This window comes from Lissotriton vulgaris, unplaced genomic scaffold, assembly GCF_964263255.1.
Source record: "Lissotriton vulgaris unplaced genomic scaffold, aLisVul1.2 SCAFFOLD_2457, whole genome shotgun sequence".
Classification (NCBI taxonomy): Eukaryota; Metazoa; Chordata; class Amphibia; order Caudata; family Salamandridae; genus Lissotriton; species Lissotriton vulgaris.
The window spans coordinates 177,070-193,311 of record NW_028242380.1 but is presented as its reverse complement, the minus strand read 5'-3'; the positions used below and the strand labels follow the sequence as shown (position 1 = coordinate 193,311).

Sequence of the window (16,242 nt, the reverse complement as noted above, 5' to 3'; positions counted from 1 at the left end):
CTACCTAGAGGGTAAGCAGAAGTTGTCTGGAAGGTAACCCTCAGCCCTGACGAGGAAGAGAGAGCCCCTGCTTGTCGCTAGTGTTGCACTGCGCCAACTAGAGCCTCCCCCTTCCTACAGGCAGGGAGAAGGGAGAGAACACGGGCAGGGAGAAGGGAGAGAACACGGGAAGGGAGAAGGGAGAGAACACGGGCAGGGAGAAGGGAGAGGACACGGGCAGGGAGAAGGGAGAGGACACGGGCAGGGAGAAGGGAGAGGACACGGGCAGGGAGAAGGGAGAGGACACGGGCAGGGAGAAGGGAGAGGACACGGGCAGGGAGAAGGGAGAGGGCAGGGAGAAGGGAGAGGACACAGGCAGGGAGAGGACACGGGTGTGGTGTCGGGCAGGGAGAAGGAACAGGACATGGGCAGGGAGAAGGAACAGGACATGGGCAGGGAGAAGGGACAGGACATGGGCAGGGAGAAGGGACAGGACACGGGCCTAAGGAAGAGCCAGGACGAACGTAGCACAGTAGACAGTCAATGAGAACGCAGTTTGCGGAGGCACAATGGATGAGAGCGAACATGCAAAAAGATATTCAGGGAAAATTAAGCGCAAAAAAGCAGGCAGGGAAATCGTGCACATTGCGCGCATTCGGCTACAGAAACGAACAGGGACACGGTAGGCACAAGATGCAGGAAGTGAGGCGTGCAAGGAGATAGCACAGGCAGGTAGGTGTTACCGGTATAGAGAAGTGCGAGAGCTGACGGAAGAGCGAGGGGCAAGCAACATGCAACAGGTGCAGAGAGAATACAAAGGGCAGTAGCAAAACAGCCACTGGGGGTCAAGCACATGCACTATGCGGCCAGTAAGAAAACGTAGACGGGTAGAGAGATTTCAGGGAGAAAGGGTGCAGGCATGGCGATACACCAGTGGGAGGCACTGCAGGCCTGTAAGGAAGAGTAACCGGAGAGGTGCTACACACAGTGACAGAAGAACATGGAGCGAGGGCGCAGTGCACCGCATGTTGTGAAGAGACACTTGGTGCAGCATGTACGGAACAGGGACGGAGAGGGGCAGAGGCACATATAGAGGAAAAGCGCTACGTGCAAATGATTGATTAGTACAGGTAAGAGGCATGCACAAAGTACTCGTAGGGACTGTCGGGGGGAGGAAGGGGGGTGTGTAAGTTTAGACTGCGCTGCTTATTATGGGCGATTCACAGAACGTGCAGGCCCAGATAGATGAAGGTGCGCAGGGGTAACCAGGGACCGAGGAATGGAGTTTGGTGGGAGCGGCCCAAGTTAAACGAATAGCAATGGTGTATGGGAGACTCTGTGGCTCCTCTGCACATCCTGCAGGGGCCCCCTCACTTTGAGTTACGCCACTGTCCGTAGAAGAGTCAGAGGAAAGCACGGAGAAGGTCCTGGGAGTTGAGCAAGGGGCCGCGCACCGCTCACTCGGCAACTAGAAACAGAGGATGTGGAAGAGAATCGATGACCCTGTCGTCCGAAGGGTGCTAGATTTGTGGCGGAGGTTGTCCCTTGTCTCCAAAGAGCCAACACCCCCTCGCAGCGGTACTTTGATGTCCCAGCACTGCTCTTCCCTGTTTGTGAGGGGGAAGCGGGTGTGAAAGCCGAGCGCCTATTTGACGTGTTTTTTTCTTCAATGGGCACAGTTATTACGCAAGCCCCGGAATAATGGTGCCGATAAAAGAAAACAAACCCGCGCACAAAGAACTGCAAATTTCACCGCCAGTAAAGACAAGGAGGGTCCATGAAATGCCTCCTTCCAGCAAGGAGAACGAGGCAACAATGAGAGAAAACCGCACGGACAAAAAAACAAGTCAGGTCCCGGGCCGGCCGGCCAATCACAGCGCGGCCCGAGGAATGACGTCACAGGGGTGTCCCGGGCCGGCAGCCAATGACAGCGCGGCCCAGGACAAAGGGGCGGGACTTAAAAAAAGCCTGAGAAACGCCCCCGAATCGCGTTTTCACGAGAAAGCGTGATTGACAGCCTCTGTCTCCCAATGGCTAGCCTCCATTTATGGAGCTAGCCAATGGGAGACAGAGGCGGAACCAGAGCCAAATGTAGGAACATGAGATTTCGCCGTGGGCGGAGCAACTGCTACGCAGTTGCAACGCCAGGCGAAACCTAAAAAGCTGAAATGGGAAGCAAACAAAACAATGGAGGACAACTTGTGGGCAAGACTCAATTCAGACAAACAGAACGACGGTGCAAGGTTCTGGAAAACTATTAATTCCCTTACACGACCAGCAAATACCGGGGTTTCATCTAACATCACAGAGGAAACATGGGCATTCTTCCTTGGCAATCATTTCAATCAAGACTTGCCCAACAATCAGGACCTACCAAAGATTAAAACGACAACAGACCACAAAGCCGACAACGCAACACCAACAAAACTGCACAAAACTATCAAAGCCAGTCATGAACTAACCAATACCCCAAAACTGCAACATAACATCAAACGCCAAATCAAAAAAGGCAGAAGGGAAGGAGCCCCGGGACCAAATGGGATCCCGCCAATCCTTTATAAACAAGATGCGGATAGATGGGCAGCAGCACTCAAACCCCTTTTCTTGGAGATCAGGAACTTCAACATCTTGCCAGGCTCCTGGAAGGGTTCTATCATCTCCCCTATATATAAGGCAGGCGACAGGGCTCACCCACAAAACTACCGACTAGTGGCCCTAATTGATAATGAGGCGAAGTACTTCGCAGGCACATTATTGGAGGAGCTACAGGCATGGGCCATAAATAAATCTTTAATACCAGTCAATCAGACAGGCTTTGTCAAATCAGTGGGCACTATGACCAACATTCTAACTATGGGCATGCTAATAGACAAGGCAGAAACAAAAAAAATGCCCCTACACTTCTGTTACATAGATTACAAAGCTGCTTTTGACCACATCAACCGGAACATCTTATGGTCAAAACTAAATGGCTGGGGGATCTCAAAACCACTGTTGGACTTGCTGATAAATCTGCATACGGAGACTTGGGTCCAGATAAAGGTGGGGGACGGCTCATTGCCGTCGAGGCGCATACAAACCAACAAGGGACTCAAGCAGGGCTGCGTCCTGGCCCCCACACTGTTCAACCTGTACCTAGGTGATCTGGTACCAATCTTGTACAACTGTAACTCCCATGCTCCCAAATTAGGAGGGCTGCACCTACCATGTCTCTTATACGCGGACGATATAGTCCTAATAAGTCACACCAAGGTAGGGCACAGAGCTACTCCAAGTCAAACGATCTAACAATAAACCTTGAGAAAACCCAAACGATGACAATTAGCAAAAGCAAAAAGAAAACTCTTTTGTGGTTCTGGAACAACTCTCGCATTAAAGATACGTCGACATACAAATACCTAGGCGTGAAAATTGATGATGGTGGTCGATTCAGTGTGCAAAGATCAAGCATCAGAGGAAAAGGACTCGCACTTATCTGACCCTTCTCTAAAACCTCTGACACAAGTTATTCGCACCAAATTGTTGCCAACTATTACCTACGGAAGCAAGGCGCAGCGAGGCAGAAACGCAACAACACTTGATAGCACGATTACAGCTGCACATAGAATCATCTTTAGTCTTCCCAAGCGAACCTCTCCATCGCAGATTAGGCTGGAGTTTGGCATCCAACGACAGCTCCTGGCAAGACAGGGGGCCTATATTTGCGCATGGATAAAGTGAGGAAATCTGCACAAGGAACACTGAACAACTATCTATGGAGGGAGCTAGAGCAGCATCCAACCTCACCAGCAGCCAAGTATTTGGCAAACAGTCTTGCAAACACTGGGTTGAAACAGCTATGGATCACCCCCACAAATCATACAACGCTTAAACATTTGGTCAAGAAGTCAATCAAACATCTGTCATGGGTTCAAGACAAAGTTGACTTCTCAAAAAGAACGCACACTTGGATGATTCTAAACTCGTATTCGGCAATAGCTCCTCAGAACTATCTCGGCTTGGGCTACGCCAAAACTACCAAAATGTGCTTCCTAAGGTACCGGCTAGGTCTGCTACCCTGCATTCAGCATTTTCCACATTGGTCGAAAGAGAAAGCAGGCACGCTATGCAGGCTATGTGGCGTTGCACAAGAGGATATGCTACACTTGCTATGTTCGTGCAAGAAAATGCTAGACGAGCGGAAACTCCTGCTGAAGTGCCATTTTATCCGATATGGGATACGCACACAAAGGAATGCAGTTCTCACCTGTTTTTCATCTCAGGATCCCCAGCTGAGCTGTAGCCTGGTAAAATTTTTAAAGGCAGTGAAAAAAAATGCCCAGAACCGATTTTTAACCGCTTTTAAAACAAAAACTATCACCACTGCCGAAGTATCTCTTGCGTGAAAAATGGAAAGACAATACACCTTATTACCAGTATGAATCGAACAGCAATGCCCATGCTATGTTTTTAAAATACATGTCATTTTATACTTTTGTTTTATATATTCAGTTTTTGTATTGCATTGGTTTTAATTAACTGTGCTAATAAAATACTTACTTACTTATACCATGCTGTCACGGGGAGACCAACCCACCAATGACCCCTCCCAGCCTATTAATCAGTACCTTGGAATAGATCTTAATGTCTGCATTCATGAGGGATATTGGACGGTACGACCCGGGACACCTTCGCTTTGCCCTTCTTATGGAAGATTATTATGTTTGTCTCCTTACACGAATCTGGAATCCTTCTGGTATTTATTATACCACTAAATAAGTCTAGTAATATATGGGCCAGAATTTCCTGCTAGCATTTATGCATTTCGGCTGTAATATTATCTGGCCCAGTGGCCTTACCTGCTGGAGAATTCTGGACCGACATTAACACTTCACTCAATTCCAAATCTTTATCAAGTATATTCCTATCTTCGTTTGTCAGGGGGTGCCCACATTCCTCAAAAGATATCCCAGTTGATATAGTTTTTGATAGAACTCCATGAAAATTCTTTTAATATCTTCCGCTTCCGTATAATCTTGATTATCCACCTGTATTCTTTCTATCTGATTTTTACTATGCCCCTGCCTAATCCTCAATGCTAGTAACTTACCCGCCTGTTCCCCGGTCTCATAAATCTTTCCATTAAATAGCTGGTATTCATCTGCTCTTTTGTGAGCCTCTGCTTTATAAATTTCTGCTTGAAGAGCCAAGATCTTACATAAGCTTTCATTTACATCCTTCCCCTCTATGATGTCCGTTACATGTTGTTCCTTACCCACTACTAATTGAGCCATTATCTTCTCATGTTATTCCCTGGCTTTTTTCCTTTGGCTTGCCGAAAAGCTAATTACTTCCCCTCTTAGTGCCGCCTTGAAGGCGTCCCAAACGGTGTTAAGGGAAGCGCTAAACCTATTTAAATCAAAAAAACCTTGAGTCCAGTTCTTAATGTGGTTCACAAATTCAGGAACTAATAAAAGTTTATTCTCAAACGTCCAGCGAGTGGGGAGATTTATGATATTTAACAGTTCATATTCTAGAACCAGTGGACTATGGTCAGATAGAACTTTCGGCATTTTACAGATCCCTATCCTTCTTATCTTCGACCCTGAAACAAAGAAGTAATCCAATTTGGTGTATTTTTTGTAGGGGCAGGAAAAATAGGTATATCCTTGGTTCGATGGCTCCTTAGTGTCCCATACATCCACCAGATTGTGAGTATTCATTAGGGCAGATATGGCTTTGAGCGCCTTAGGTTTACGCCCTGCATACGGAGTACTGTAAGCTCTGCTAGAAAAATCTGCGGATATATTAAGATCCCCACAGAATATTAGGGGATATGGCCAGTTCAATAGCTCCAGCTATAATTTATCAAATATATCTGGTTCGTCCTGATTGGACCCATAAACCGTACACAGGGTGATCCCTATTTTTAGTTCAACTATGACCCATCTCCCCCGTGGGTCTGATAAGGAGCATAGATGTTCCCCCAAATTATTTTTAACCAATATGACAACCCCCCCTAACCATGGACGTCTGGGTGGAGCAGCCCACTAGATCGAAGCCCTTGATGTTTAATAAGTGTTTCTTTGACCAAGGCAGGTGTGTTTCCTGGATACATAAAACATCCATGCGATTCAAGCCCACAAAGCATCCTAGTCTCTGCCTTTTGAGTCCTTCATTCAGGCCCCCTACATTTAGTGTACAAATCCTAAGTTTCCTCATCATATCCTCGTTCACAGATTGATCCACCATATAAAGAAACGGTACCAGTACTACACCTAGAACTATTATTTGTACCCCTTTTTGTAACCAGGCATCTCCTTGAAGCAACGCATTGGGGTAAGGAGAATCTGGCTTCTTCCCCTCCCCTACCGGCCATGTCAGAGACTTCAGCATTGTCTTGGACAACAAGCTCTCTATGAAGAAGCAAATCAACATGATCTCCACCATCTGCTTCCTCACAATGTGCATGCGCCGCAAGATCTTTAGATGGCTCCCACCAGATACCTGCAGTCCACCTCCCTCCTCCTTGCTTAAACTTCAAGAGTCTAAAGCACCCTGCACGGAGGCCGCTGTTAATCCCACCTGGCAGCAAATACCTGGCATGAACTCCCCCTGCACCTGATATCTGCCTCATCACTGAATCTGGAAAGGACTCAAGACCTGGCTGTTCAACTGATCGGCCCCTCTGGACAACAATTCCTCACCCTGCGCCTTGAAAACCTCACTGATGATATGCTGCGCTTAATACCCATTGATTGATTTAGTCTGTAGATTCATATAGATTTTTCTCACTGGGGACTTTCTGATGCAGTTTTACCTCTTCCTTGCCAATAAATGCCTTGCTAAATTCAGTGCGGTCTTCAGGGTTGACTTTTGATGTCGAGTTAGCTCTCCATTTATGAATGCATGGTCACATTCAATACATTTATAGAGTTTCTCGCCTGTGTTAACATTCTGATATATTACATTTTGTTTTGTAATCGATCCCTTGTCACATTCTATTCATTAATAAGGGTTCTCCCTAGTGTGTATTTGTTTATGCTGCATTAGCTTATTCTTCCTGTGGGAGACTTTATTAAACTCTGTACAGACATTGGATTTCTTACCAAGTAGATTTTTAGATTTCGCTTCAGTTTTCCATTTATTATGAATGCTTTGTGGAATTCAGGACATACATATATTTTCTCCCATGTGTGAACTTCCTGATCTTGTATTACATTTTGCTTTGTAATAAATCCCTTGTTACATTCTGTAAATTCATGTGGTTTCTCTCCAGTGTGGACGCTGAAATTGCTTTAACACTCTCCTTAAAATAAATGCCTTGTCACGTGCGGTGCAGTTGAATGGTCACCCTCCATTTGGAATAAATGCGTTGTCACATTTTGTACAATTATGTGGTTTCTTTCATTTGTGAACATTCTGATGTATTTTTAAACTTTGCTTTGGAATAACTGCTAAGTCACATTCACATCGTTTTTCACCAGTGTGGAATTTCTGATGTAGTATTTATCTTTACCTAGTAATAAATGTATTTTTGCATTATGTACATTCATAGGGTTTCTCTCCTACATGGACTATCTGATGTTGCATAAGATGCGACTTTCTAATAAATGCCTTCTCACATTCAGTGCAGTCGAATGGTCTCTCTCGGTGGGGATTTTCTAATATTACTTCAGCTCTCCATTGGTTATAAATGCTTTGTCACATTCTGTACATGTATATGGTTTCTCCCCAGATTGGATATTTTGATGTCGCTTAAGCTCCATGTTTTTTCTAAATGCTTTTTCACATTCTGTACATTGATATGGTTTCTCCCCAGTGTGGACTTTCTGATGTCGCTTTAGGTTTGCATTTGCTATAAATGCTTTGTCACATTCTGTACATTTATATGGTTTCTCCCCAGTGTGGATTTTCTGATGTAGCTTTAGCTTTCCATTTGCTATAAATGCTTTGTCACATTCTGTACATCGATATGGATTCTCCCCAGTGTGGACTTTCTGATGTTCCATTAGACGTGACTTTCTAATGAATGCCTGGTCACATTCTGAACATTGGTAGGGTTTCTCCCCAGTGTGGATTTTCTGATGTCGATTTAGTACTCCATTTCTTAAAAATGCTTTGTCACATTCTGTACATTTATATGGTTTCTCCCCAGTGTGGATTTTCTGATGTCGCTTTAGGTTTGCATTTGCTATAAATGCTTTGTCACATTCTGTACATTTATATGGTTTCTCCCCAGTGTGGATTTTCTGATGTAGCTTTAGCTTTCCATTTGCTATAAATGCTTTGTCACATTCTGTACATCGATATGGATTCTCCCCAGTGTGGACTTTCTGATGTTCCATTAGACGTGACTTTCTAATGAATGCCTGGTCACATTCTGAACATTGGTAGGGTTTCTCCCCAGTGTGGATTTTCTGATGTCGATTTAGTACTCCATTTCTTAAAAATGCTTTGTCACATTCTGTACATTTATATGGTTTCTCCCCAGTGTGGATTTTCTGATGTAGCTTTAGCTCTCCAAGTGTTATAAATGCCTTATCACATTCTGTACATTGGTATGGTTTCTCCCCAGTGTGGATTTTCTGATGTAGCTTTAGCTCTCCAAGTGTTATAAATGCCTTATCACATTCTGTACATTGGTAAGGTTTCTCCCCAGTGTGGATTTTCTGATGTCGCTTTAGGTTTGCATTTGCTATAAATGCTTTGTCACATTCTGTACATTTATATGGTTTCTCCCCAGTGTGGATTTTGTGATGTTGTTTTAGTTGTTCATGTATTACAAATGCTTTGTCACATTCTGTACATTGATATGGTTTCTCCCCAGTGTGGATTTTCTGATGTCGCATTAGCTTTCCATTTCTTATAAATGCTTTGTCACATTCTGTACATTGATATGGTTTCTCCCCAGTGTGGATTTTCTGGTGTCGCTTTAGCTCTCCAAGTGTTATAAATGCCTTATCACATTCTGTACATTTATATGGTTTCTCTCCAGTGTGGATTTTGTAATGCTGACTTAGATTATTCTTCCTATGGAACACTTTATCACATTCTGTACAGTTATATGGTTTCTCCCCAGTGTGGATTATGTGATGTCGTTTTAGATCTTTATTTGTTATAAATGATTTGTCACATTCTGTACATTTATATGGTTTCTCCCCAGTGTGGATTTTCTGATGTTGTTTTAGATCTTTATTTGTTATAAATGATTTGTCACATTCTGTACATTTATATGGTTTCTCCCCAGTGTGGATTTTCTGATGTCGCTTTAGCTCTCCATTTATTACAAATGCTTTGTCACATTCTGTACATTTATACGGTTTCTCCCCAGTGTGGATTTTCTGATGTCGCTTTAGATCTCCATTTGTTACAAATGCTTTGTCACATTCCGTACACTTATATGGTTTCTCCCCAGTGTGGATTTTCTGATGTCGCTTTAGCTGTCCAATTGTTATAAATGCTTTGTCACATTCTGTATATTTATATTGTTTCTCCTCTACGTGGACACTCTGATGCTGCATTATGGCTTTCACGGCAAAGAAAACTTTTCCACAGTCAGTCGATCAATATGGTTCTTCTCCCGTATGATTTTCTGATGTTGCACTTGCTCTTTCTCACCCTAATAAATGTGTTGTCACTTTCTAGATATTCATACGGTTTCTCTTCTGTGTGTTCTTTCTGATCCAGGTTAGATCTTCCTTCGTAATGAGAACCTTATCAGACTTGCTTCAGTATGTCAGTGTTTTATTTCGTCAATGTATACCAGGTGATCCCTAAGAGCCAAGTACAGACCAGATTGGGCAGTTTGGGTTTTCTGCTGTAGAAACAGACTTTGGCGAGGCATTAGCCTTCAAGGGAAGAATTTTCGAGGTGTACTGTTTTTACATCACTTCCTACACAAGTGATGTTTAATGCCTTCACCTTTTTTGTTCTTTACTGCTTTTATGTCCTGTTGGAATAAAATTAAAAAACACTGGATAAGCTTAAATGGTGGGTCCATCACGAAAATCTAGTGGCATTTAATGTGACATTTAATTGACCACATAGACAAGTGCGCTGAAGAAATTATAGATGACACTTTTAATGTAAAGATGCCATAGGCAGAGCAAGGGCATACGATCCTTCCTTGACTTCCTCCTATCGCGGAGTGTGGACTCAAGGAGAAACCAAGACTCCAGTTGAGTCTTTTGTCAGCGGTTCTGTGTAGATCCATAAGTGTGGGATTTGATGGGGCCAGAGACTCATCATTCCAAATGTGCCTTTGATGTGAGGGAAACTTCAAAGAGTGGTTTTGAAGTGCACCAGTATCTCTTCCAATCCCAGCATTCACTCCAGACTACCAAAGGGAGTTATCATTTCTTTGTATGGGGTCAGTCTACTACCCTGTAAAGGGTAAGAGTGGCCCCTTCCTCCCATCTGCCTAGAAAGACCCATTGGGATGCAGATGGATGCAGATAAGTGCTAAATCACACCCAACCCTTGCAGTGTCTGCAACTCTCTAGAAGGAATACACAAAGGGGTCGGTCACCCAGGTCAGACGTGTATTAGAGACAGGGTGTAAGGCACAAAGAGCAGTACAAGCAAAGTAAAGTCCACTTTCTAAATGTAGCTTTTCTAAAATAGTAGTGTTAAATCCGACTTTACCAGTAAAGAGGATTTATCATTACCATTGCAAAGATATGAAACATGAAACGGCTACTCCTTTCCAATCAGGAATTACACCTTAAAGGTATTCTAAGGAATTCCCAGTTCTAGCCAATTAGGGGAGTAGGCCTTACAGCAGTGAAAAAGTAGTTTAGCTGTTTGTCACTACCAGGACATGTAAAACATAGAAGTATATGTTCTGCCTTTTACTCAAATAGTGTCCCGCACTTTGGATTTCCAAGGCCCTTCCTTAGGGGTGACTTACAATACAAGATTTACAACCATAATAAACACAAATTGGCAAAGTCGAGAAGTCTCACCTTTTAGACATATAGGCTTTGTAAATGCTGCACAACATCAACAAAGAACAAGCATTTGCAATGCAATAGGTCTCACATTTTGAGAGTTGGAGCTATATATAAATATTTTTTACTTATGCGTTTAGTAGTGGATGGATGTGATGGCAATTGTGTGTTTTACAATTAATTTATAATCAAGTGTATCAATTGTTTTGTGTTTCTGGTATATGGGGTTTACTGGGATACAGTTTAAAGCAATCCTGGATTTGTTTTAGCAAATGAATACTATGCAGTTATTAAGGACACAACAAGAATGCTTTATTACATAAAGGGAAATGCTGGGTATGGAAATATTGCACCCAAGAGAATAAGAGTCACCTGATTATTTTATATGTGGGTATTTAATAACGTTAAGCAGTATGATGGTGCTAGTTTTACCTGGTTTTTAACACCCTGTTGGGTGGCTGCTATGAATCTGGTGTGATTATCCCTAGGGGCCCACAACGGGCAGAATAAAGAGACAATTTCAGGTTGTAACTAGTAGGTTTGTGCACAGACTAATCAAACCTCGCCGGAGGTTGTAATGATAGGCTGAGCATGGAGACAGACTGGGGAAGCACTGGATGCATAGGCATGGGGAGCAGAGACATGATGAGCAGGGCTACAGTGAGACAATGTGAGCTGAAGCAGACACAGGAATTACAGCTTATGAAGGCAGCGATACATAAACCAAAGGGGGTGTATTTGGGGGTGGACACACATTGGGGCACGGGGTATCAACCAGGCATAAGGTAAAAAGAGGAGGATGAACACCCGTCAAGGGACAGAGACTGGGGGTGCATGCAATGGACACACAGTGGGAACGAAGATGACTGGTGAGAGCTAGCATATTGCAGGGAGTGGTACAAAAGGGGGTGGTGATGGACGGAGCATCTGAACCAATCAAACACTCACACCCAGTCCACAGATCTGGGTTTAATCCATCACCGTTCTTTAGCCCACTCTGCCACCCCAGTTCAGACATGGCCATATGCAAATCAGTCTGACCCTGTGCCTCATGGGAACAGTCCAGCCCGAACTGCCAAGCCATGCCTTCCCTGGACCAGAAACAGGCTTCCGAGTACCGGTTTCTGGCACCTTGGTGGGCCTAGGAGAGGGAGCAAAGGCTAGTGCCTGAAAGGCAAGCAAAGCTGGGTGCTTTAGGTGAAGGAGGCCAAGAAAGTGCTCTGGGGAGAAGGGGCAGTGGGGATTGCTTCAAAAGAAGGAGATTGTAAAAGAAAAACTCAGTGATGGTGAATCGCATTCTCAATGACATGGAGTCATCATGTAAACCTACCTGGTCAGTAAAGACTTTGAGGGTGGAGCCATATCAAGTTTTCACAATATCCACCTGAATCCTATTTACATGCTGTAATGAAAATAAGAACCAGAATGGGTTTGTAGTCTGGCCCTCGTCAACCTGCGCTGGGTGACCCTAATTTATAAACAATTAGAAAGCATGATCACGATGCTTCCACAAGAAGAGCAGGCATCTTTTTGATGCTAATAATCATACCCAAAATTAAACTCACTTTTATAAAAAAAAACAATGCTCTAGCTAGGAAGGCATTTGTTATTGATATGTATTGAATGACTAGATTATTGTCTTATTAAAAATACAAGCATTTTGAGAAGGAAAGCTGCCTGCCAAGAGTGCTGGTTATTCCTTCCTCCTCAAGTGTCACACACGGCTCGCCACTAATAGAAAAGTACCGACTCCTGGAACTGGGAGGGATTTAACGTATGCCAACTTTATAGAGGGTTCATTTTACAAAGTTGAGTTTTTAACAAACCAGTGAGATATAAGAGCCCACTTCAGAGAATGGAGCATACTTCAGAGGTCAAAAGGTTTGAACACCAGTGGGGCCGACTAAGACCCTTGTTTCAAAGGTCGTGCCAATTTGGCTGTGATAATACTGCTTATATATCAAAATGGGGGGGGGGGGGGGAGTAGAAGCGTTCTGGGGCCCTACTCAGCTTCCGGATATATATCACTAAATCAAAAAGGAGTGGAGCCAAGAGGCCTCAAAGGATCTGGCAGAAATATGTAGAAGACCCTCAACAGCCATTATCCGCCATTGGTATGTTTATTGCCATTGATGTAATCTTGGCTGTTAGCATCATCAGATCTTTTGTTGGCCGAGACTCATTCAATGTTTACTCACAAGGTTCCTTCTCTGCTGTTGCTCTCTGGCCGAGATCATTGAATGTTTACTCACAAGGTTCCTTCCCTGCTGTTGCTCTCTGGCCGAGACTCATTCAATGTTTACTCACAAGGTTCCTTCTCTGCTGTTGCTCTCTGGTCGAGATCATTGAATGTTTACTCACAAGGTCCTTTCCCTGCTGTTGCTCTCTGGCCAAGACTCATACAATGTTTACTCACAAGGTTTCTTCTCTGCTGTAGCTCTCGGGCCGAGACTCTTTCAATGTTTACTCACAAGGTTTCTTCTCTGCTGTAGCTCTCGGGCCGAGACTCTTTCAATGTTTACTCACAAGGTTCCTTCCCTTCTGTAGCTCTCTGCTGAGACTCATTCAATGTTTACTCACTAGGTTCCTTCCCTTCTGTAGCTTTCAGGCTGAGACTCATTCAATGTTTACTCATTCTCTGTCTTGAAGCTGCATGCCTAGCGCTCACCGGGTTTGCACAACTCTGCCGTTATCCCAGCTGAAGTGGCAGTGCTGCTCAAATTAAACAAGCATTTGAAATGCTATGGGAAACAGCCTTTACAACGAGGTAAATGCATTGCATGCATTTGCCTCGCATTTTTAGCACACCTTTTTTACTGTGATTATACATTTACATTGCATACCAATACCACAAATTTAAGGTAAGTTGGGGTGTGGGGGTTTCCCCCCACAAATACATTGTTTTTGAAAATAGAAACGAGTGGTATTGGAATGCGATGAAAATGCATAATCGCAGTAAAAAATGGGAGGAAAATGCCTGTGATGTATTTACCAGCGTAGTATCGTCGTACAACCCACTGCAATAGGTAACGCATTTGCGAGAGTTTAAGCTATTAGCATTGTAAATGACAGTGCCTTTTAGTTATCTGGTTTGATAATTAACACATAAATAAAAGACATTGTCATTTAAAATGCCAATAGCTCAAACTCTTGTAAATGCGAGACCTATTTCATTTCAAAGAAGTGGCAGCGATTTTCCCGGGCTGCTTGGAAAGTGAAAGAGCGCATGGTGGGCTGAATGTTGCAGGGAAGCATGCCGTGCCTGCAGTATGAGAAACTCATTAAAGAAAGTAGTGTTTACAGACTAAATTACACATACCATGTAACAACAGAAGCAAAAGGGTAAGTCCTCATGGGAGGTTACAAACGAAGACAAGACGGTACTAAGGAGGGACAAACAAGCCTGTTAACGAATCAGAAGTCAGCATTTATGAAGAACATTGACACAACCCGATGACAAATATGGGCAGACAGTGGGCAGGGTTTCGCGTCTATTCTCGAATACAGCCTGCCTCGCAGAGCAGCGCATGCGCTGCCCAAGCTTGACCTAAAAAGGCAGTTCTCCTTTTCTTTGTTTAAACTGCACCTGCATTGGTGCTCTTTGACCTGCCTTTTACCTCGGCTGTTGGCTCTGGCAGCAGGCATCATGTCACAACTCAACTGTAATAAGTTATTACTGTCTAATTGTGGCCAACCGCTATAAGAAAACAACAGATCTACTCTACTGTAATAATGTATTAGATATCAGCTGAGACGTCGCAGTGGCCCCAGCAACATACAGTGGAGAATATGAAAGGGAGGTCGCTGGACAGAAATGTTGATGCCACCTAAGTAAAGTGAGACTTGACAAATCCCTCTCTCTTTCTTCAGATCTTTTTCCCCTGGAAATTCTTCTTCAATAGCTGATGAGGATGCACTTATTGAAACACGTTTACTTACTGCACTGCTTGAGTTGCTATACGACAACATGAATATATCTAGGAGTTACCAGACATCATATACACGGTTTTGATCCTTAAACTACATAACATTTTGGCTACAAGTGAAAAACAACTGATTATTAATACTAAAGATCTCAAATTATTCATTAAAAATGTGACACAAAAGTTTAAAAAAGCACTGATGGAAAGAAGATGGAGTGCATGACCAAGAACTGTAATATGAATAAAATATCCCTACCATATGTAAACAGTATATTGCAAGTCACTGGGAGCTCCATGACTTTATCTTGCAATATCCTTTTAACGTAAACCAGGGGGTAGTTTATACCATAAATTATTCATAAAGTATTCACACATTTCGAAATATATCAGCAAATGTGTTCTATTATAATCTGTTGCAATTTCCTTTACCACAATAAGTAGTTCTGCCTTCTACATGGTACAGTCGTGTACAGCACCCAAAGAGATGAATGCCTCATATTAACAAAACCATACCACCGAATGCTTGAATCACATGTTGAAAAAACACAGATAGGAATTCCTTATAATGACAGCTGATTGACTCAGAGAGGAAGCTTCAGATCTTGAGGTAAAGCAAGTGGGTGATAACCTTGTCAGTTATTAAGGTAAGCAGGGGCGATTGAAGATGTGACAGGTGGTCTACACACAAGTATATAAATAAATTAATCTGCAGGTCTCCAAGAATACAGCTTGTTTTCATGGTTGCTCCTATTTATTTACAAGGCTGTTGTTTTCCTGCTAATGAGAGGCTGATTGCACAAACATGTTAAGAAGGTCACAATTATCACACACACACACATGCAACAGCTATGGGGAAATCGGTCCTCATAGCACGCTAGTCCTCACAGTGGTGTGTGTCTTGTTTTGTCAGTGTTTACCAACACTGGGAGGAGCTACCAGTGTATGTGGAAAAATAAAACACACACACACACATTAAAAATACTTAGATTTTGAAATGTACTGATTTATTCAAAGAAGAGGAATCAAAAAATGACCCATTGGGGGTAGGTTTGTGTTTCTGGGCATGTTTGGAATGTGTCATGTGGAAGGTGAGTGAAGGCCCTCAAGGGAGTGGAACACTGGAGAATGACGTCAACAAGCAGCCACTCAGTCGGGCAGAATGAGTGACGTGCCTTGGAATTCCTGCCACGGACACCTGAGTCTCATGACAAAGAAGAGATGCCCCTCTGACCCACATATGAATGTGAGGGGAGGCTACCAGCAGAGCAACATGAGACAGACAGGGAACCCATTACCAGAAGCTCCGTGTAAACATAGATCTGAGTGACGCAGCAGGAATGCGCCACAGCAGACGCTCAATCTCCAACAAGACATCCCCACCCCAGTTCTATTAATACTTGATTTTTAAT

At 43.5% G+C, this 16,242-nt stretch overlaps 1 protein-coding gene across 1 annotated transcript; it reads right to left on the bottom strand.

Moving 5' to 3' along the window:
- Nucleotides 1-7,007: 7,007 nt before the first annotated feature.
- On the bottom strand, nucleotides 7,008-9,543 carry LOC147668985 (uncharacterized). Its single transcript, XM_086948306.1, has 3 exons — nucleotides 7,633-9,543; nucleotides 7,562-7,575; nucleotides 7,008-7,159 (listed from the first exon to the last, which is right to left on the bottom strand). Exons 1-3 carry the CDS (start codon nucleotides 9,480-9,482, stop codon nucleotides 7,008-7,010), a joined length of 2,016 nt encoding a protein of 671 aa, XP_086804432.1. The 5' UTR covers nucleotides 9,483-9,543.
- Between the last annotated feature and the right edge of the window lie 6,699 nt (nucleotides 9,544-16,242).

Coding starts and splice junctions, on each gene's coding strand:
- LOC147668985 (XM_086948306.1), bottom strand. CDS start 9,482: ATGCAGCATCAGAGTGTCCACGTAGAGGAGAAACAATATAAATATACA.